Genomic DNA, 22587 nt, shown 5'->3' with positions numbered 1-22587 from the left:
ATCTACACCACAACCCACAGTAACACCGGATCCCTGACCTACTGATCGAGGCCAGGGATTGAACCTGCATCCTCATGGATATAGTCAGATTCGTTTCCGATGTGCCACAATGGGAACTCCGGATGATATATTTTTTTAACTTGCAGGTGATTTTAATGTACAGCTACTCTCAGCATCCCATCCCTCACTTCTCACAAAAATGTAGCCATTGTATTTTTCCCCATGTTTTTAATTGCTTACTCAACCTCTCCACAGGCACCTCCAACTTAGAATGTCCAAAAATAAACACATCTTTCCCTCTAAAGTTGTTTAGCTTAACACCACCTTCCATCTAAGTTTCCCCAGCCAGAAAAATACAAATTCCCTCCTCCTTCCCACACTCCCTCCCCCTGCTCTCCACCAATAATCATACCCAAGTACTCTTCATTCCAATTCCATATTCCAAAATCCCTGCACTTCTTCATTCTCTTAACTTCTTCAGCCTCCTAATTGATCTTACTACCTATCGATCATTTTCCACACTGGAACCCATCATCTTGCTTACAAATCTTTCACTGGCTCCCTCGTGAAAACAAAAACCTTCTTTATATGGTCTGCAAAGACTTCCATAACTTGGACCTTACGCTTCTCCAGTACCGTGTCAGTGTTCTCTCCTCGATTCTGTGCTCCAGCCATTCATGCAGCCTTCCAACCTCAGGATGCTTTCCTTTACTGTGCTCTTCGTCTTTATCCATGCAGTATTTTTGTTTTTGTTTTTAATTAAAGTATAGTTAATTTACAATGTTGTGTTAATTTCTGCTGTACAGCAAAATGATTCAGTTATAATACACTTTTTAATATTCTTTTCTATTATGGTTTATTCCAGGATATTGAATATCGTTCCCTGTGCTGTATAAGCAGACCTTGTTGTTTATCCATTTTATGTGTGATAGTTTGCATCTGCTAACCTCAAATTCCCAGTCCAGCCCTCCCTGACCTCCCCTCCCCCTTGGCAACCACAAGTCTGTTTTCTAGGTCTGTGAGTCTGTTTCTATTCCTAGATAAGTTCATTTGTGTCATATTTTAGATTCCACATGTAAGTGATAGTATATGATATTTGTCTTTCTCTTTCTGATTTCACTTGGTATGATAATCTCTAGGTTTATCCATGTTGCTGCAAATGGCATTATGTCATTCTTTTTTATGGCTGAGTAGTGTTCCAGTGTGTGAGTGAGTGTGTGTGTGTGTATACCGCATCTTCTTTGTCCACTCCTCTGCCAATGGACATTAAGGTTTTTTCCATGTCTTGGGTATTGTGAGCAGTCATGCAGCATTTTTATACATTGCTCTTCCCCTAACCCCTATTAAACCTGCAACTCTTGATTCAGATACATTCTCCTAGTTCTAGAAGCTTTGTCTGATATGTCTTTGTCCCTTCTCTCCCACTCCCTATAATCTTGTTACCTTGCTACATTGTTTTCACACCATTTATCAAACTAGCTTGTCATAATTGCCTGTTTATCTGAGCTCTTAATTTCTTTCTTTCTTCCTTCCTTTCTTTTTTTTCTTTCTTTTTCGGCTGATCCCTTGGCATGCAGAAGTTCCCAAGCCAGGGATCAAACCTGAGCCACAGCAGTGACAATGCTGAATCCTTAACCATGAGGCTACCAGGGAACCCCTCTGAGCATTTTTTTTCCCCCATTTGTATCCCTAATGTATTCCTCAATTATCTTGCTGAAAGTAGAGCAAACCCTTGAAATTTATAGGTTTAACATTTGTGTAGGTCTTCGGAGATTTTTGGCACGTGTAATAGTATATAATTTTGAATCACATGTAGACACCTCAGGATTTTAGACCCATCATGTCACAGTCACCCATTAAAGGAATAAAGGAGGAATTATTACAATTTTTCAGGCACATTTGACAGCCCCTGTTGGAGGGAACTACATTCCACATGGTATTCAAGGTTGAGGGATGCAGCTCCCACAACTGTCAAGGGTCTACTGCAGTGGTTTTTAGCTTGCCAGAAAAAAAAAAAAAAAAAGAGGGGAGTTCCCGTAGTGGCGCAGTGGTTAACGAATCCGACTAGGAACCATGAGGTTGCGGGTTCGGTCCCTGGCCTTGCTCAGTGGGTTAACGATCTGGCGTTGCCGTGAGCTGTGGTGTAGGTTGCAGACGCAGCTCGGATCCCGCGTTGCTGTGGCTCTGGCGTAGGCCGGTGGCTACAGCTCCAATTGGACCTCTAGCCTGGGAACCTCCATATGCCGCGGGAGCGGCCCAAGAAATAGCAAAAAGACCAAAAAAAAAAAGAGGGAAAACAAAGTCGTTGATACTTCACACCAAGCCCACTGATGGGAACTGGGAAGATGACTTGAGCAGATAAGTGGTTATCCCAAGAAGCAGGTTAGAAAAAACCATCCCTGGTGATAAAGCTAATTTTGTGGGAGCATGTTCCTTCCTTGAGGTGGGACTCCCAAAATGATATTATCCACATTAATAAGCTTTTAGAAACAGAAATATGCATTTCTGCGTGATGTATAATCCAGGAGGAAATGACTATCAGCTGCGTTCCAACCCAGTATCTCACAGCACACAAGGTTGGAAAGGTCACAAACTCCAGGGTTAAACAAACCCAGCTTTGAATTCCAGTGCTGTGACTAACCAATCAGCCATGTGACCAGGAGTGAATTAATCCAAGTTGGGGTATTTTTTGAGCAACTTTCTTTATATTCGACAAGACAATTTTAACATTTACCTCTTAAAATTGTTTAAGAGGAAGCCAGGAAATGTTCAGACTCAGTTCTCAGCATTCTGGACACAGAAGCAGATGTGCAGCGGACGTGGGGGCCCCCCTCAGGGCAGGTATTGGCACTGGCCCTCATCTAAGGCCTCTCCAGTCCCCTCCAGTCCCTTTGCCCACCTGTCCCCTCCCTGAACATTACAGAGAAAACCTAAACAAGCATCTTCACTGTTCTTACTTCTGTCCAAGGTCTGCGAATCAACACTCAATTGCTTATGTTTCAAAATACAGAATCTGAGTTACCACATGGGAGAGCTAAGAGCCTGAGAATTAAATGGGCAAGATTTTTTTTTTTATTTTTTTATTTTAGGGCCCCACTTTCAGCATATGGAAGTTCCCAGGCTAGAGAAGGGTCGAATCAGAGTTACGGCTGTCAACCTGCACCATGGCTACAGCAACATAGGATCTGAGCTTTGTCTGTGACCTACACCACAGCTTACAGCAATGCTGGATCCTTAACCCACTGAGTGAGGGCAAGGATGGAACCGGAGTCCTTATGGATACTATTCGGACTTGTTACACTGAGCCGCAATGAGAACTTGCAAGACTTTTATCTTGGGGGTGACGCAGGCCCAGTATCAAAAACTCTGTAAACTATCCCCCAATGCCAATGTGGGACACAGATGATGACATTATCCTGAAGCATCAGGGGCTGTTAAAACCACTCTTCTGGTCATGGGACCTCCAGAATGCTGTTGAGCAGTCAAAACATCTGTAAACCCTTGCCCAGTTTTTCTCTCAGTTTCCCATGGAGATCAAGTTCCTGGACTCCCAAGAACAAATCACTGTGGGTCCAGCTCTCCACCTCCTCCCGCCTCCTACCTGGTAGACGTGGAAGTGAATCAGACAAACAATATGACTTTTTAAAAATTATTTAATTTAGTAGTTTTCTTGGAAAAAAAACAATAAGGCAAAAAAACCGAAAATATATATCGTTTTGTTTTGTTTTCACATGACTTTATTTCACCTGAAGGACTCGAAGCTTCTTCCATTAGCAGGAATCTGACTGGGGGGTCAGGCTGGAAATGTAGTGCAGATAGATGGTGGAGGGGTGGGGGAGTACATCGGGGACGTTGCTTAGCTGGGGAGTTCCCACTCCGTCTGAAGCCCCCCTCCTTAGGTCATCGCCTTCACAGGCCTCCTTGAAAGAAGCTCCCAGGAGGTGCCCCTCTTGAGTTCATCACAGCTAGGAAGGGAGAGGCGGGGGGTGGGAATGAAAGTACTACTTCGCCAGTGTCAATCCAGTCACCCCGAGCGGGATGGCTTCCTCTGGAATGATACTCTCCCTCGGACCCCCACCAGCTGAGGCTCAGCAGTTAAGGAACAGAAATGAAAAAACGCTAACAAAAAGCATACAAGGAAGGCACCTCAATTTGTGATCCTCAACCAAGGGTGGGTGGCACGGGGGCTAGGTTTCTGAACAAGACAACTTAAACAAATGCCAAACGGAAAAAAAGGAAGGAAACCAGGGCCCGACAGGAGCAGTTCTCTTGCCAACCCCACGTGCCCGGTGTTTTTAGCCCCGATTCCTGGGAAGAAGGCTCTTTTGGGGAATGAGCTGTCTGGTGCTGTGATTTGGCCAGAGGCCAGCTTAAACCCGAAATGACCCTCCGGACTTTCTACCCAGACCCTTCCTAATGAAAGGAGGAAAAACGGTAGGAAAGAGGTTAGGATTTCATTTTCAAGAGTCAGGTAATTAGGAGAGCAGAGCTTGGACAGTGGTGGGTGCCCCATGATACCAACCATGGATAAAGTCCCTGCTCAGTAACTGCTGGATGGGGTCCTGCTCAGGTTTTGAGTGTCTGACCCTGAAAGATGGAAAGCAGAGGAGGCTCCAACCCACATCAGTGTGTCCAAGAGAGTCTCCCAGGGAGACAAGTGGTATCAAAAAAACAAGATTCTTAATGGGAAGAAGGAAAATCAAACCAAAAAAAAAAAAAAATTAGATTTTTCTCTACATATATATAATATACAGATATTTAACACATTATTCCAGAGGTGGCTCCAGTCCACGGGGCTTGAGAGATGGTGAAAACTTATTCCAAAGCATCTCCTTCTCGCAGATTCTGAAGGGTATCAGAACGGGACAGGTAATGCTTTGCTCCAGACTGGGGCCCAAACCTGGATTGGTACTGTGCCGGGAGAGAGAAGAGGAAAAGGCAGTGAAGGACGGGGGTGAGAAGGGACAGCAAAGCTGAAGTGGCCAGCAAGTCTCTTTCCATCCTGCCTGTGTTCTCAGAAGTTCTCTGCCTGAGCGAGTCCGTAAAACCCCTTTGTGAGGATAAAGCAACCCTCCTACCACCGACCACCCCAGTGGCCCTGGTTGCTGTCAAAGAAGATGGAGAACAGCAGCAGGGTGTTTTACGCGAGTGAAGATCATCGAAACTTCCAAGAATTTAACTCTGAACGTTCCAGCCCTCTGGCAAGCGTCCCAATACCAGTTTTCTCTGCACGGACACCCCGTTAAGGGTCCCCGCTTGTGAACATTTCATAATGTTATGCCTAAGTTCCATCACAAGCATTCCCGATGCCTCTGCTGGTACGTCTCAACGTGTTTCTTTTTAAAGGGAACGTCTAAAATCAGCTTTTGCTCTGAACAGCACCAGAATGCCTCTGAATCATCACCTTCCGCAGATCTTGGCTGAGCAGGACGCTCTGAGGGGAGGGCGAATGACGTCATCTCAGATGGGGGCAGAGGGAGAAGGAAGAGCCCAGAGCACTCGCCTCTGCCCAAGTGGGATTACACTAACTTTCGGCCGCTACCCCTCTCCCTCCCGAGCACAGTATCTAGAATGTCGATTTCAGTTTCAATCAGCTAAGGCAACCAGCCAATCACCACCGATGGTGTCTGCTTCTGGTGACTGATTTGGAAAAAATGATTGGTTAAGACAGACAAACTCGAGGAAAGCGCTCGCTCGGTAAGAGTCACGCCGGCCAGCTTTCCCGCGCATCCTCTGTCCTCGACAGCTTTGCGTCCTCCTCCTTCTGTTAGGGCTGGTTCAGAAAATGTCTGGGCACGAGCTCCAGTCCTGTTTCTCTTTACACTCCCAGTATCCGCCCCTATAAATATGGGTTAACTCCTTGGTGACGGGGTCCTTCTTCCGCTCGAACCACAGTGCCTTGTAGGGATCATAGGGTGTGCCTGAAAGGGAAAGAGGGTAGAGGAAAACAGTTAGAACCAAAAACACCCTGGCGTTCTCCAGCATCGAGAAATAAGAGGAGAAGGCGTCTGCTACCATCCTCTGTGGCTTTCATAGCTTCGGCTTCCCTCTTCTTTCTGGAAAGTCTCTGTTTTTCCTCTAGGCGTTGCTTCTCAGCATTTGCTTCATCCCAGCGCCCATTTTCCATCAGTCTCTGGTCAGGCCGCAATCGGCTGTCTGTGGGGGCAGTGCCAGCTTCCCAGGCATTGAGAGTTAGAGCAAGCTCTGAAAAGTAGTACATGTTTTCTGCATTCTTCCTGAAAGTAAAGGATGAGAGAGAGAGTGAGCCAGACCTGAGACCCTCATTAGTTAAGGAGCAACAACCAAGTTCAATGCCAAAGGCCACCTCAGCCAGGCTGTTCTGAAATTAGGAAGAATGAAACACTATCAAATAAAATTTCTTTCTTCCTCTTCGCTTTCTTTTTAACCTCTTTCTGGAATAGGTTAATAATCTTGGATATTCCTAAGGCCCGAACATATTCAATGATGACAGGTCTCCATCCTAATTTATTTCCAAAGCCTGGTACATTACCTCAAGGACCTTTAGAGCTGCCAGGCCTTTAGGCCACAGGTCATGGGCATCTTTCTCCTCTAGCCACTTTTTTTTTTTCTCTTTTTAGGGCTGCACCCGTGGGGTATGGAGGTTCCCAGGCTAGGGGTCGAATCAAAGCTGTAGCAACTGGCCTACACCACAGCTCACAGCAATGCTGGATCCTTAACCCACGGAGCAAGGCCAGGGATCGAGCCCGTAACCTCACGGTTCCTGGATGGATTCATTAACCACTGCCCCATGATGGGAACTCCCCACTTCTGAAGAGTTTTGCTCTAAGTTATAGAAAATATCCTTCTGAATCATAATCCACAGGTCTGGTAGGAAGCACCAAATTATTTTTTGGCAGATGTGGTTTGAGTAGTTTGAACTTTTTTCCCTTTCACACAGGGAAACCTTCTGGTCCTCTCTCCGGTTCCCACTTCCCCTGCTCCGTCCCTCACGTCATTAGGTGGCAAGGCAGGCAGAAAGGCCCAAGGTCACAGCAGGACCCGGGCGGCACGCGCCCTGATACTCACGGTAAGGGATTCCGCTTCCACAGCATGACCCTGCTTTCTTCCGCCTCGTGGCCTCGCTGCCGAGCATCACCCCCATTTTCCCCAATGACTGGCTGTACTTTGAAACAATCCATTTTCTCATCCCACGTCCCCAGGAGGGCAAAGTGAACTTTTCCCGACGGGTCTGTCACTTCTCCTGTCACCTACAAAGATGGAGAGCAGGGCTCTGGAGCACAGTGCTCACTGTGGGTTAGTGAATCTGACTACGCCGGAGACCGAAGTCCTAGGGTAAATGCTGGTTAAATCCTGTTATGACAACCTCCACGGAGCCATTCAAATTATTCTGCCATATTTTCTTGAGCTGCTTAAAATAACTGACCTAGGAGCTGGAGGTTTCATTACCACTTTGTGGTTCAGGGATTTCTGCTGTAATGATGTGTCGAGAAGGAGGATCTAACTGTACTCAGAATTATGTTATATATTCTTCTCTCCAGAAGTCACGGCGTCGAAACTCACAGCACAGTTCTGCTGTGGTAGTGACAGAACTCCAGCCCAGACTTCCCAGGGGTCAAAGTGCACATGCCTTCTGCCTGGAATCCTCCCTTTGTCTCCCAGTGGTCCCTACTTTCAATCTCTCATTGTTCTTGACTTTTACTTTCTAGTCTGTTGTCTTTTACCTCTCCTTTTTTTTTTTTGAAAACACACACACACACACACACACACACACACACACTCTCCCATCTACACCAGCTCCAAAGGAGGAGGCTTTCTGGGGGATACACACTAAGTGAAAGACGTTTTACTTCGAACTTCTCTTACCTTTCTTGCTACATCCCGGGAGAAGTAGCTATAAGGAACAAATTTAAGATTGCACTTGTCTCCTGTCTTGTGATTCACAATATCGATTTCACCAGACTGTAAAATGAAAAGAATCACGGGTTAGTTTTACCGAGATTGGATGGCTTGAGTATCTGCGAGGCCCCACACCCCATAATTCTTCCCTTTTCAATTTTACATTCTAACACTACCATACTTAAGATCCAGGCCTCAGCCAACCTTGAGAGGCTGTGGAATGCCTTCATAATCTTGGCATTCCAGGTTGGAATCAAGGCCAAGTGACCCCTTTTTTAAAGAAAAAAAAATTGTGTGTCCCAGTTTAGATAGCATAATTGGACCTTTCCAAGCCGAGTCTCCACTGCTACCCTTCATGAACTCAAAGCACTCTCCTCACAGAGTTCTCGTTGTGGCGCAGCGGAAACAAATCCAGCTAGCATCCATGAGGATGTAGGTTAAGGATCCAGCGCTGCCCTGAGCTGTGGTGTAGGTCGTGTAGGTCGCAGACACAGCTCAGGTTCCATATTGCTGTGGCTGTGGCGTCAGCCAGAGGCTACAGCTCCGATTCAACACCTAGCCTGGGAACCTCCATATGCCACGGGTGCCGCCCTTAAATAAATAAATAAACAAACAAATAAATAAAATATTCTGTATGACCAAAGGCATTAAAGAAAAAGTACTCTTACGGTTTCAAGATCACACACGGTGGGCCTTCCTGACTCACTTCATTCCCTCCTCCTTTCTATCCTGCGAATCCTAGACTACTCTTCAAGATGCAGCTTCCTTCCCGTATCTACCGTGAAGCTTTTCCTGGCTGCTCAGACATTATTCCCTCTTTTTTCTGAATTTACTGCACCCCTCCTCTGAAGAACACACTGACAGTGCATTAGGTATGATCTTAGTACAGCTCTTACATGAGTCTATTTTGTCAAATACTTTTCAACTTATACGTACCTGTCCTATGTCTCCAGTGATAAAATAACTCATTGAAGGACAATGCCTCACCTGACTTTGTATCCCCAGGACCTAGCACTCTGCCTGGCAATAAATGTTTGAGGAATAATGAAAGGATGAAGGATGGGAGCCAAGCGTATTATTTTCTGGTATCGTTCACGGGGCCTAACACAGTCCCAGGGGAGGAGGCACTGAATGAATGCTGTAACTTGGTCATTTACAGATAATACATTGTGGTAAAGAAACTCAGGGAGGCTGAGCTTGGGGCTACTGCCTGAGAGAAATTCCTCAGGCAAAACAGATAAACCAGTAACAGCAGGCTAGGGCCAGCTCGCATACCATGCCCTAGGCACTGCAGAGAGGGACGTTAGGAGGTATTCTTCTGAACTTCAGAGGCCCTTGGAGAACTTTCACTCACCTGATCGATCCACAACTTGCCCACGATAATGTTGTGCACTGTTGTGGTAACTTTCTTCCAAGTGTAGTGGTGCCCAGTTGCATGGAAAATACAGTGGATGCTACCTAGAAACAGAGAGCGGCACACAAATTAAGCCAAATGGGAAAGGAGCACCGTGCTAGCTAGAAATAATGACAGACTGATTTTCTTCTATTGATAGTTCTTACTTTTACAAAGAAAAGAGCAAGTCAAAAAGGACTTATAACCTTTTAAGATGCTGGAACTACTGACTGAATTTATTACTTTGATTTTTAAATGTATGAGTAAAATATAACTAATGGTGACAAACACTGACAACTGACACAACTTAGCTGGGAAGTAATATCCTGCAGCTGTAGAAACAGAAATGAAAATAAAAAGCCCCAATTTTGTCACTAACTGTGTCTGCCATACCAGCTGTAAAATTCATAGAAACAGGTCAAATCTGCCCCAACATGAAAAAATAAAATTGCGTTGTGGAAAAGAGCACACGTTGGTAGTCAGCTGAGTGACCTCAGGCACACCACTTCTCTGCTAAGGGCCTTAACACAGAAAAAGGAGGAGTGGACAGAGCAGGGGCTTTGGAATCAGACAGAACTGGATTCACTGGCTCCACCACTTATTAGATGTGAGCCTGTTCTCTATAATAAAGAATCTGTCTGGTCTTTGTCCAAGGTTCCTGGGAGGAAAGCTCTAAACCCTTGTAATTTCCCAAGTGACGGCTGTATCTTTGTCACTCACAGGGGCCCTGGTGGTTTATGCCAATGAGGTGCCTCAGGTGGGTCCCTGGATAGCTTATGCCAACAAGATGACTAAGGAGGAGGGCGGGCCAGAGAGGCCAACCCTGTCATTAGAGAGCAGGGGCTTCAGGTCACCTGATACGACCAGGCCTGGGCCTCTCAACCTCCTGGGAATGACGGTCCCTTCCTGCCAGGAAGGGAAGGAGGCCGGGAAGAATAGTGAGTTCAGTCATGTGGCCAATGTGCCCTCACAATGAAACCCCAATAAAAATCTCTGGATAACAAAGCTCCGTGGAGCTTCCAGGATGTTAAACACATCCATGTGCCAGGAAGGTGATGTGCCTGGATTTCGTGGGGAGGGGCACGGAAACTCCGTGTCCAGGATCCTCCCACACCCTGTTCTAGGTGTCTCTCCATTTGGCTGGTCCTGTTTTGTAAACCTGATAGCCCTCGGCAGGTGTGGCCTTCTCTTGTTCCTATGAGTTAATCTCAAATGAATACCAAACTAAAATCAGTGGTTTGAACAGAGGTGAGTGGAGATTCAAAATAATCAAAAAATTTTATAAGATATATATTAAATAGTAGTTAATTCTAGTAACAGTCTAAGCTCCCTTCTATGATCACTAATGAGAAGAACACGAAATGTGGCTTAGGTATGTCTTTCTTGCACAAAAGAGGAAAATAGCCCTAGTGGCTGAGGCAGTGATGCACTAGCAGGAACAACAGCAACCCTGCTGAGAGAACTTGCTGAGGAGCAGACACTGCTAGGTTCTCCTCATGCGTTACCTCATTTAATCTTCACAGCAACCTTTAAGAGCATTTACGCTGCCTAATTATACCCTAAGTCTCTTGTTCTTCCACCATCCCTGCAGTCTAACCCACCACCAGCTCTAGTCTGACCTCTTTTTGGCCTCCCAGCTTCTACTCTGGCCACCGTAAAGTCTCTAGCCAAAATGATCTGTTTAACAAGACATGGTCATATCAACTTACCACACCATAAAAATCTCTCAATTACTTCTTTCCATGGTGTACAGGACCCTAAGAGCTGGTCCCCGCCCAACCCTCTCGTCTCATCCACCGCCCCCCCGTCCCCATCTCACTCTGAACCAGCTGCAATGGCCTTATTGTTTCTCATGCATGCTATGCTTGCTCCCCCTGAGGGCCCTTATCTTTTGGGGCTCTCTCTGCCTGGAACACACTCCCCCAAGTCATCTTTTGATTTTACTTCTGTTATCAGATCGCTGCTCAAGTGTAACCTTTCCAGAGCATTCCCTGGACTCCCTCATCCAAGGAACCCACACACTCATTCCTCCATTAACCCCTGTCACCTCCACCCTATATTCCCCCTTTTTTTTCCCCCCGCTTTTTAGGGTTGTACACACCGCACATGGAGGTTCCCAGTCTAGCAGTCAAATCAGAGCTATAGCTGCCAGACTACACCACAGCCACAGCAACGCAGGAACCGAGCTGCATCTGCGACCTACACCACAGCTCAGGGCAATGCCAGATCCTTAACCCACTGGGCGAAGCCAGGGATCGAACCTGTATCCTCATGGATGCTAGTCAGATTCGTTTCCACTGTGCCACAACAGGAATTCCCCCATTTTCTTCATAGAACTACCACGATATAAAATTATGTCTTGTTTACATTTTTGCCGACTTAAGAATGTAAGCTAAGTGAGGTCAAAGTGGCTTTTGCTCATCATTATCACATTATCAGACCCATCTGTGGTTCTTTGTAAACTCCCACTCACAGGCCTTATCTTTATTTGATCTGACTCCGTACCCACTCACTTCAAACAGCCTTTTCCCTGGAGCGATTATTACAATCAGTGGCAATTATTTGACACAACGGCTGAAGGAAGTGGTGATACTAGCTGGAGCAGCTGAGGAAGTAATGGCCCCAAATTCATCAAATTTGATGAAAAACACTAATCTACACATCCAAGAAGTTCAACGAATGCCAATAGGATACACTCAAAGAGCACCACACTGAAACCACCATAATCAAACTAGAAAGACAAAGACAAAGGGAGAATCCTGAAGGCAGGAAGAGAGGAGGGATACATCACATATATAAGTGACCTTCTGAGACCACGGAAGCCAGAGGGCAGTGGGATGACATGTTCAAGGTGCTGCAAGAGAAAGACTGCCAAACCAAGAATTCTATATCCAGCAAAATTATCCTTCATAGACAAAGGAGAATGTAAGACATTCCCAGAAAAACACAAAGGACTCATAGCTAGCAGATCTGCTCTTCAAGGAATACCAAAGGAAGTCCTTCAGGCTGAAATGAACGGACACTTAAATCTACACTAAAAATAAAGAAACAGAGTTCCCACTGTGGTGCAGTGGAAACGAATCCACCTAGGAACCATGAGGTTGCAGGTTCGACCCCTGGCCTTGCTCAGTGGGTTAAGGATCTGGCGCTGCCATAAGCTGTGGTGTAGCTCACAGACACAGGTCGAATCTGGCGTTGCTGTGGCTCCGGCGTAGGCTGGTGGCTACAGCTCCAATTAGAACCCTAGCCTGGGAACCTCCATATGCCATGGGAAGCGGCCCTAGAAAAGGCAAAAAGACAAAAAATAAATAAATTAATTAATTAAAAAAAAAAAAAAAAAAAACCCAAAGATGTGGCTCGGATCTGGTATTGCTGCAGCTGTGGCGTAGGCCAGCAGCTGTAGCTCCAATTGGACCCCTAGCCCGGGAACCTCCTAATGCTGTGGGTGCAGCTCTAAAAAGCAAAAACAAAACAAAAGAAAGAAACTAGTAAATGTAACTGCAAATGAAACTATATAAAAGACGGCATAAATGTATTTTTTGTTTGCAACTTTTTTCTCCTACATGATTTAAAAGGCAAATACATAAAGCAACAGTTATAAAACAAAGTTGGTGGAATTATAATGTATAGAAATACATTTTGTATGAAAACAAGAGCACAAAGAAGGGAAAAGGTAATGGATCCATATAAGTGCCAATGTTTTGTATACTGTTGAAATTAAGTTGGTATTAATCTGAACTAGATTATTTAGAAGTTGAGGTGTTAATTGTAAAACTCAGGGTAACCACCACAAAAAAATATCTTTAAAAAATACAGTAAAAGAAATAACAAGGGAATTAAAATGGTAAACTAGAAAAATATCTATTTAACACAAAAGAAGGAACCAATGGAGGAACAGAGGAACAAAAAAGTTGCAAGATGTACAGAAACAAAATACCAAAATGGCAGATATAAATCTTACCTTATCAGTAATTATAATAAATATAAATGAGTTAATTGCTCTGGTCAAAAAGGAGAAATTGGAAAAATGAATAAAATACACAAGGAGGAGTTTTTGACGAAAAGTGCTACTCAAGGGCAAATTCAAGGTCCAGGGAGCCCAGTAGTGTCACTGACACAGAGATCAAAAGGCTGCTACCATCTAAAAAAACCATCTATCTGCCTATTCACTCACAACCCATTCACTCACAATCCTGTCCATATATCTTTCTTCAATGACGTCTACTGCCCTAACAATCTACCCTCTGAAAGTTGAGTGCCGCTGAAAATGTGAAAATTTAATTGCCTGATTCTCCTTCCAAGTCACAGATGGGAAAATATTAAATACAGCCATCCCCAGGGCTAATGTCTCAAAATTCCACTCTTTATACTTCTGTATTCAGTTTCCTGCCACTATGTGAATTCTCTCTTCAATCTTCCTACAAGCGCTGGGATCTTTGTTGCATTTCCTGAGCACCTTAGAATACTGCCTGGTACATGGTAAATACTCAGTATCTCACAGAGGGGGTGACTTAAGACAATACCTCCTGACAACCCAAATCCTTAAATTACCAAACACAGGAATGAAATTCTATCAAAGATTTTTTATTTAACTCTAAAAAACTAGATCCACCACTTATATCATGCTCTTGTAGTTATTTGCCCTCCAAGAATTCTAGATTAGTCAAATTACAGAGAAAATGTACAGCACATCACTGGTAATTTAGGTTTATTGCTATTTTTTAAACACATACAACTCTCCTTAGAATTAAACACATATAGTCCATCCCTTTAGTGATCCTCAGCGGGGCGGGGGTGGGGGTGGGGGGGTCTGAAACTCTTCTCCGCAGAGGAAAGGTATGCTGCAATACACCCACTGACACCCTGGTTCTGCAGATTAGGTGTGAACATCTCAGCTGTTTACTACTCTTAACCTAACACATATCTGAAATTATTAGCTTCAAAGACAATTAAGCAATCGGAACCTTTTTGAAGGTTCCCAATAACTATCAAGACCAAAATCACTTAGTCTCCTTTTCACCTAAGGGCCTTTTGCATATTAAGCATGGAGCAATAGAGTTAACACTGCAGTTTCTTGTCTTAATATATCACAAATATCCCTGGATTTTCTTCTGGCTAATGTCTAGTCTATACCTCTACATTCTGTGTGTCTGAGAGAACCTTTTATTAAAGCAGAAGACTACACTGCAATAATGCAGCACTGCAGCTCTGCCTCATGAAGGAGGAGGAGCAGGGAATGGAAAGCATGGGAAGCTCAGGGAGGTGCTGTCAGCTCTGTCTCTAGGGAGCTACTTAGTTTCTTTCTACCTGCTTTGTGTTTCTTTCTCTGCAGGCTGGCATTCACTCTTTGGCACACACATGGTCAAATGTGGCTGGTCTAGTTCAGAAGAGCATCGAGACCCTCTGCTGTGCCTTTTGAAGAATCTCATTTTCCCTGAAGTATAGACACTCCAACATTGCATATTAAGATTCCTATTCCCAGGCCTGATCTTTTTGATCTTGCTGCAAAATTAACCTGTAATCCAATAAGATCTTTTAAAATAAGGTTTCATCTTACCTACAGTTCAGCTGTTACATAAATGATACCTAACTCCTTCCGTGGAGGAGGAGAGAGGGGAGAAAGGAGAGGAGAAGGGGGAGGAGCTACCTAAGAAACCCAACCTTGCGTCACAAGAGCTCTGCTCCATAGGAGAAGCTGATTGCTACGGTAATGGGGAAACCACACCACCTAAAAGAATTTTAAAATACATGCTAAAATGTATATTCTACAATATACTCAAAGATGCATTAAATATAGTGAAGAAGACAAACTTATGACTGGATGGGTCCTTAAAGAGTCTCAAGCCACCCCCACTCCCCCAGTAGCTGAGAAGTTATATGACTTGCACAAAGCTGGCTCAGAAGGTCCAGTGCCCAAACTAGACCTGCACGCAGGCTCCTGACCCTTGAACCAGTGACTCCCCTATCCTGCCAGAAAAGTGTTCTTTCCTGGAGCACAAATTAACATAAAGATGGTGGCCTTACCGAGGGCATAATGGAGAGGTATTTGCCTCGAAACTTGCTGGTGATTTTGATTTCCTGACGCAATGTCCAGCCATTTTTGGACTCAGCATGGTGTGCGGCCGCAGGGGGATGATGACTCACCTTGAAGAGATCAGTGGTTCGAGTTAAAAGAAAGGAGAAGGAAAAGATATTGCCTATTAACTGGTGATCAACACCCCAAATCCACACTTGACAATTTTACACCCATGGCAGTGGGTGAATACCAGGGCCTCCAAGGTTGAAGGCCTGAGGGAAAAGGAGGCAGTTTGGGATGACAGGGACTGGAATATCTGCAAATCTAACACCCAGCGAGATCAAGCCCCCCAGATCACCCCTTCTTCAAACAGGAAAAGGGTCACAGTTCAGAGCCTCCTTTACCTGCTCACAGAGGGATCGGTACCCATTCTCCTCTAATCGGTCTAGCTCGAAGGTCTCCCCAAGGAGTGGGTTGAATGGCTTGCTGGTACGGAAGACAGTGGTGGAGTAGGAGGACACGGTGAAAGCTGCAACATAACAGAGCTGTTCTAGAGAGTTCTCACACTTTGCAGCACGGTCTAACAGCTCATGGTATTCCAGGTCTTCAGTAAGGCGCTGAAGCATGGATAAGGGCTCATTAAAGTTCACCTGTCAGGAAAAGAGCAGATATCAAAACTTTGCCCACACATCCATTAGGAGACAATTTCTTTCTTTCTTTCGTTTTTTTTTTTTCTTCTTTTGCAGGTAGAGACACATATCAAGATGTCAAGATGATAAAGCAAATCACTGGGAAAAGAAGAGGCCTTTGCTCGGTAGAGCAACCCTGAGATCTAACCCCAAAGCAGCCCATTCTCCTTGGTCAACTGTCTGTGTCAGTGCGTGGTGGGAATCACCACCATTTTCATTTCCTTCACTAACTGTAAACTCTCTGCGATGGGAACCGTGCCTGTCCTGCTCCCCACTGCATATCCATGCCTATCATGCCTGCATATCATGCCTGGCCCATGGGAGACTGTTATCAAAAAGCTACTGAATGAGAGCATCAAAGAAGATATGTACTTTAATAAGAGTTCCCGTCGTGGCACAGTGGTTAACGAATCCGACTAGGAACCATGAGGTTGCGGGTTCGAGCCCTGCCCTTGCTCAGTGGGTTAAGAATCTGGCGCTGCTGTAAGCTGTGGTATGGGTCGCAGACTTGGCTTGGATCCCATGTTGCTGTGGCTCTGGTGTAGGCTGGTGGCTACAGCTCTGATTAGACCCCTAGCCTGGAAACCTTCATATGCCTCGGGAGCGGCTCAAGAAAAGGCAAAAAGACAAAAAAAAAAAAAAAAAAAAAAAAAAAAAAAAAAAAAAAAAAGTACTTTAGCACAAGTATACCCAGAGAGAAAGTGAGGCACCTGACATTTTCGAGGGTGGAAAGAAAAGGTAGTAAATTCTAAGTGCAGGTGTGTCCTGACTGGCAGGAGAAACAGTACAAAAGTCAGCTTGCACTGGTGGAGCAGATGATGGCCTGGAGTCTCGATTCAGTTCTACATCAGACCAGGGTTCTGCTTTCTCCTCTGAGCCTGGACAGTTGTGTTTCTGGACTAGAGTGCTCAGCCTGGGGGCTGAGAGAGAGCCAGGAGTGTGTCCATCATTCAAGGTTTTTTTTTTTTTCTTTTTAGGGCCACACCTGAGGCATATGGAAGTTCCCGCTGGTCTACACTACAGCTTGCAGCAAAGACAGATCCTTAACCCATGAATGAGCCCATGGATTGAACCTGCATCCTCATGGACACTAGTCGGGTTCTTAAACTGCTGAGCCACAACAGGAACCCTATACCTTCCAAGTTTTAGAGCCAACTTAGGGCACTGAGCCACAGGATAAAGCAAGTGTGTATCTGTAGGCCACTGTCAGGGAGCTGTCCATTCATTCCACAAATATTTATTGAGCCCTTACCTGTGCCAGGTCCTATACAAACCAGTGGGTATAGAGAAATGAACAAAAGAGACATTGTCCCCCACCCCCTCCAAAGAGTTAGCTTCTAAGTTGACTGAGTGGAATTTACGATGACTTTACCACTTAGAAAATTACTATAAAAAGAGGTTAGGTTCCCAGGCTAGTCCATAAAGCTTATGTAACCAGCACTACAGCTAAACAAGCCTGAATATCACTAGCCTGAGTTCTGAGTCCAGAGAACAGAGGGAGGAAGAAAAAACTTCTACTGTGTGGAGCTGAGCTAAAGCAACATTTCAGTTAATAAAACCGACAAAAACAGCACTTTTCTTTCCTACAGCCCAAGCTCTTTTTCTTTCTTTTTTTGCCTTGTTGTCCCACTTCCTACCCGCCAATTTCTGAGTCACACACTACCCTAATATTAACTGTCCTCCCAATTATGAAATATCTTGTAATTTCCACTATAACAAACTTTGGAAACAAAGCACAAAGGAAAACTACTGGAAAAACCATCACCCAAGCAGAACTATTATTAATAGTTTCTTATTTATTGCTATGCATGTGTACATTTTATTTTATTTTATCTTTTAGGGCCGCACCCATGGCATATGGAGGTTCCCAGGCTAGAGGTCGAATCGCAACTATAGCCACCGGCCTATGCCAGAGCCACAGCAATGCCAGATCCAAGACATAACTGCGAACTACACCACAGCTCACGGCAACGCGGGATCCTTAACCCACTGAGCGAGTCCAAGGATCGAACCTGCAACCTCATGGTTCCTAGTTGGATTTGTTAACCAGTGAGCCACGATGGGAATTCCCATTTATACATTTAAAAAAATAAATAATATACTAGAGCCTGTTTTTCCTCTGAGAAATATAGCAAGCATTTCTCTGAAAATTTCTCAATGGGGAAGTAAGATCTATCCTGCCTCAACTAAAAGAGTATGCCATGTCCCAAAACCATCTTCTCGACACTGAGAGAAAAGCAGTATGATAGGAAAAAATGCACAGAGGGGAAACAGAAATAACTCAAGTCCTCGAGGGTCTTTTCTAAAGAGGGTACTTATTAACTACGCCAGAACTGCAGGCACCATGCAGTAACATTTCCATATATTTTGAGAAAAATGGGCCAGTTGGTGGCCATGGGACAGATCAGCACTGCCCGGGCCTAGAATCGCTACATCCTTATACCATCTCCGTTTATCTCACACACACAGCCCTACTCCCCCCCACCACAACAACTTTCAGGAACCACGGTTTCTCTGAAAGTGCTAAGCTTTTCATATTGGCCATTTTACCACTCAGTGACGCAACAGGGAAACAAATAAATCTGAGAATTTAAAGTGGAAGGAAGCAGGGAATTAGTTTTACAGCTGATGGAGAGCTGGGCAGCCAAAAAAGACAACCTAGAGATTAGCAGCAGCAGGAAGCTGTAACCATCGGCAGGTGGGCGGCACAGAGAGAAGCAGTGGTATTACTGCAGCACAGAGACCAGAGGCATGTGGCAGCAGCTAAGACCTCAGGGGGCCTGTCCAGTGGAAACTAGAGCCACACAGCTGCTGCCAGAGCACTGCCCCAGAGAATGCAGTCAGGGCGGGGAGCACCCTCGGGTTTTTCCCTTCCTCCCTGCTCCAATCTCCTACTGGTACCCTGCCGTGGTGGAACCCGGCCAGAGCCCAACAGACATGGAAGCCTGAGAAACACAGCCTGGAGGGATCAGCTTTCTGTGACACACACAGAGCAGGGAAAGGGCAAGGACTAGATCCGCAGGCAAACAGGTACAGGACTGCACATTCCTTGTCACAATGTCAACAAGGAACTAATGGTTAAGAAAGACAGGGAGGCCCCCTAGACTCAGAAGCTATCTCTGAGCAGGAACTGCATTTCTGAGGCTGCAGTGACATGCCTTCCAGCCTAGCCTCCCATCGCTTCCTTCAGGGCACTAGGCAAGTGGGGCTGCCTTTTAGGTCCCCAGTGAACCAGTTCTTTTATGTGTCTTCAGGGTGCTTACTCACGGCCTTTGCTTGTCTGGAGGCCAGTATCTTTCTAACAAAAATCCCATGTGCTTACAGAGGAATCTATTTGTTTTCCAAGACCCAGTTAATTAATTACTTTAACATGTGCTGAAGGATATGTATGTGCCAGGCACTGGCTAAGCATCAAGGATATAAAGACCAATACCACAGTCTCTGCCCGAGAGGAACCCGGTCTACACAGAGGCAGAAACCACTGACTGGTCCATAAGCCCCAAGAGGCCGGAAGAATGCTATCTGTATTTCTGTAGGCCATGCACCTGACTGGGGCTGAGCCTGCAGCCACCCTCACTCTCCACTCCTCCCTTCTATCGGTAGCAGAATCCCTGATTTTTATTTAAGCCCTGCCACCAAAAAAGAAAAAGTCCTTATTTCCAGCTCCTTGTCCACCTAGCTAAGGCCACATAAGTTCTGGCCAAAGAGACTAAAGGGAAAATATTTATGCAATTTCTAGGAAGCACCCTTAAAAGGCAGGGCATGCCCTTCTCCTCTTGCCTTTTTCCTGCTGCTGGAATGAGACCCTAATGGCCTGAGCTGGAGCAGCCACTTAGCCCCTAGGAACTGAGGCCACAGAGCAGGACAAAAGGACAGAAAGGAGCCTGGTCCCAACACTGCAGAGTATGGTACCAGCCCCAACCACCTACTTCTGGATTTTAACATGATAATGAGTTAAGCTAATATTTGTTTAAGGCAGGAGTTGGTCAGCTTTTTCTGTGAAAGGCTAGATAGTAAATATTTAGGCTTAGAGGGCCATATGGCCTCTGTCACATCTACTCAGCATTACTGCTGTAGGATGAAAGCAGCCACAGACAATCAGTGTATGAATGAGCATTTACCATGTTCCAATAAAACTTCATGGACCTTAACATCTCAAGTATATATAATTTTCACATCACAAAATACTATCCTCCTGATTTTTTTCCAACCATTTAAAAATATAAAGCGGGGAGTTCTGTGCCCATTGTGGCACAGTGGTTAAAGAATCTGAGTAGGAACCATGAGGTTGAGGGTTCGATCTCTGGCCTTGCTCAGTGGGTTAACGATCCGGTGTTGCCGTGAGCTGTGGTGTAGGTTGTAGACACGGCTCGGATTCCACGTTGCTGTGGCTCTGGTGTAGGCCAGCGGCTACAGCTCCGAGTGGATCCCTAGACTGGGAACCTCCATATGCCACGGGAGCAGCTCAAGAAATTGCAAAAAGACAAAAAAAAAATTTTTTTTAATTAAAAAAAAATAAAGCCTATTCTTAGCTTGCAGGCTGTAAAGACAGCTGCTAGATTTGGCCCCAAGGCCAGTTTGCTGACCCTTGGTCTAAACCAATATATTTTATTTGCTTCTTTAGACTGAATTTAGGAGTTCCTATTGTGGCTCAGCAGAAACGAATCTGACTAGCATCCATGAGGACGTGGGTTCGATCCCTGCCCTCACTCAGTGGGTTAGGGATCCAGCGTTGCCATGAGCTGTGGTATAGGGTCACAGATGAGGCTTAGATCTGGCGTTGCTGTGACTTTGGCATAGGCCAGTGGCTACAGCTCCGATTAGACCCCTAGCCTGGGAACCTCCCTATGCCACAGGTGCGGCCCTAAAAGAATAAAAAATAAAAACAAACTGAATCTATACCTAACTGACACACTGATACAACCCCAAACAGAAAGTCAGTCAGTAAACACTTGTGGAGTGAGTGAAACCACTGCCTAGAAATAAACAGTGGAACTTGTTGGAACCCAGGGGAAAGACAGCTCACCCTGAACGCATGCACAGGGGAAGGTTTGCTGAAAGAGAGGACACTATAGCTGAATCCTAAAGAAAAAGGTGTCAGCCAGAGCAAAAGTAAAGTGACAAGTGTGGATTGGGAGCTGATGAAGGTTTGGGCAGAAAGAGCAGGGTGTGCAAATACCCTGAGAGGAAAAAACCAAGATGTGGGTGAGCATCTGAAGGTAACTCCCCAGGACTAGACCGCTGATGTGTACGGGCGGAGCCTCAGCCTCAGGAGGAAGTATGAAGCTCACTAAGGAATCTGGACTAAGCTCAAAGCAGTAAGAATTTTAAGTACAGGATTTTTTTTTTTTTTTTGTCTTTTTGCCTTTTCTAGGGCTGCTCGTGCAGCATATGAAGGTTCCCAGGTTAGGGGTCAAAACGGAGCTGTAGCTGCCAGCCTACGCCAGAGCCACAGCAACACGGGATCCGAGCCACATCTGCGACCTACACCACAGCTCACGGCAACACCGAATCCTTAACCCACTGAGCAAGGACAGGGATCAAACCCACAACCTGATGGTTCCTAGTCAGATTCGTTAACCACTGAGCCACGACGGGAACTCCAAGAACAGGATTTTAAGCTAAGGAATGACATAACTACATTTGCAATTTTAAAAAAATTACTTTTTTAAAACAGTGTGGACAAAAGCAAAAACTAAAAAAATAAAATAAAAATAAATAAAACAGTGTGGACAGACTGGGGAAGGGCATGATGGGAGGCAGGGGGGTCAGCCCAAAGCCATCTTCACCATGGCGAGAGTCCACATCCGCCTGGTTGGAACGAATTGGTTTTGTTTTCATGCTCCCCAAATGTTTGTATGTACGGTACTTCCCATCACACTATTACAGAAAGGAATATTTTCTTCTTCTTTTTTTTTTTTGCTTTTTGGGGCCGTACTTGCCCCATATATATGGAGGCTCCCAGGCTAGGGGTCGAGAATCTAAGCTACAGCTGCTGAGCTACACCACAGCTACAGCAACTTGGCATCCGAGCTGCGTCTGCAACCTACACCACAGTTCACGGCAAGGCTGGATCCTTAACCCACTGAGTGAGGCAAGGGACCCGACCCGAGTCCTTATGGATACTAGTTGGATTTGTTACCACCGAACCACGATGGGAACTCCCAGAAAGGAATATTTTCTACCTGTTTTCAGGCCTATCTCTTGAACTATACTCGTCTTGAAAACAGAAACAAGGCTCTACTTATCTTTGCACATCCCCAGCACATCTAGCATAGGAATTTGCTCATAAACAACTATTACTGAACATACGCATCTGATTCTAGGCAATCTGGAAACGTATCAGATCCACAGGCAAAATTAAAGCAGCTAGTTTTGGGGAGTTCATGTTGTAGCTCAGCAGGTTATGAACCCAACTAGCATCCATTAGGATGAGGGTTTGATCCATGGCCTCGTTCAGTGGGCTACAGATCCGGTGTTGCCGTGAGCTGTGTTGCAGGTCACAGACTCCGCTCGGATCTGATGTTGCTGAGGCTGTGGCGTAGGCTGGCAGCTGTAGCTCCAATTCAGCTGCTAGCCTGGGAGCTTCTATATGCCACAGGTATGGCCCT

At 45.3% G+C, this 22587-nt stretch overlaps 1 protein-coding gene across 1 annotated transcript in view; it reads right to left on the bottom strand.

Annotated features, from left to right (window-relative positions):
- The window catches only part of OSBP (oxysterol binding protein), a 35367-nt gene continuing 16415 nt past the window's right edge, over positions 3636-22587 (bottom strand). The window contains exons 8-14 of the mRNA XM_021082995.1: positions 15692-15937; positions 15300-15415; positions 9233-9341; positions 7846-7941; positions 7048-7229; positions 6016-6236; positions 3636-5921 (exon numbers count right to left, since the gene is read on the bottom strand). Of these exons, the coding sequence (XP_020938654.1) occupies positions 5779-5921; positions 6016-6236; positions 7048-7229; positions 7846-7941; positions 9233-9341; positions 15300-15415; positions 15692-15937 (1113 nt within the window). The 3' untranslated portion in view covers positions 3636-5778. The remainder of the gene's footprint in view (positions 5922-6015; positions 6237-7047; positions 7230-7845; positions 7942-9232; positions 9342-15299; positions 15416-15691; positions 15938-22587) is intronic.

The sequence above is a fragment of the Sus scrofa genome, chromosome 2 (genome assembly GCF_000003025.6).
Source record: "Sus scrofa isolate TJ Tabasco breed Duroc chromosome 2, Sscrofa11.1, whole genome shotgun sequence".
Lineage (NCBI taxonomy): Eukaryota > Metazoa > Chordata > Mammalia > Artiodactyla > Suidae > Sus > Sus scrofa.
Note: the sequence above shows the minus strand (reverse complement) of the source record. Positions and strands in the feature narration are given on the sequence as shown.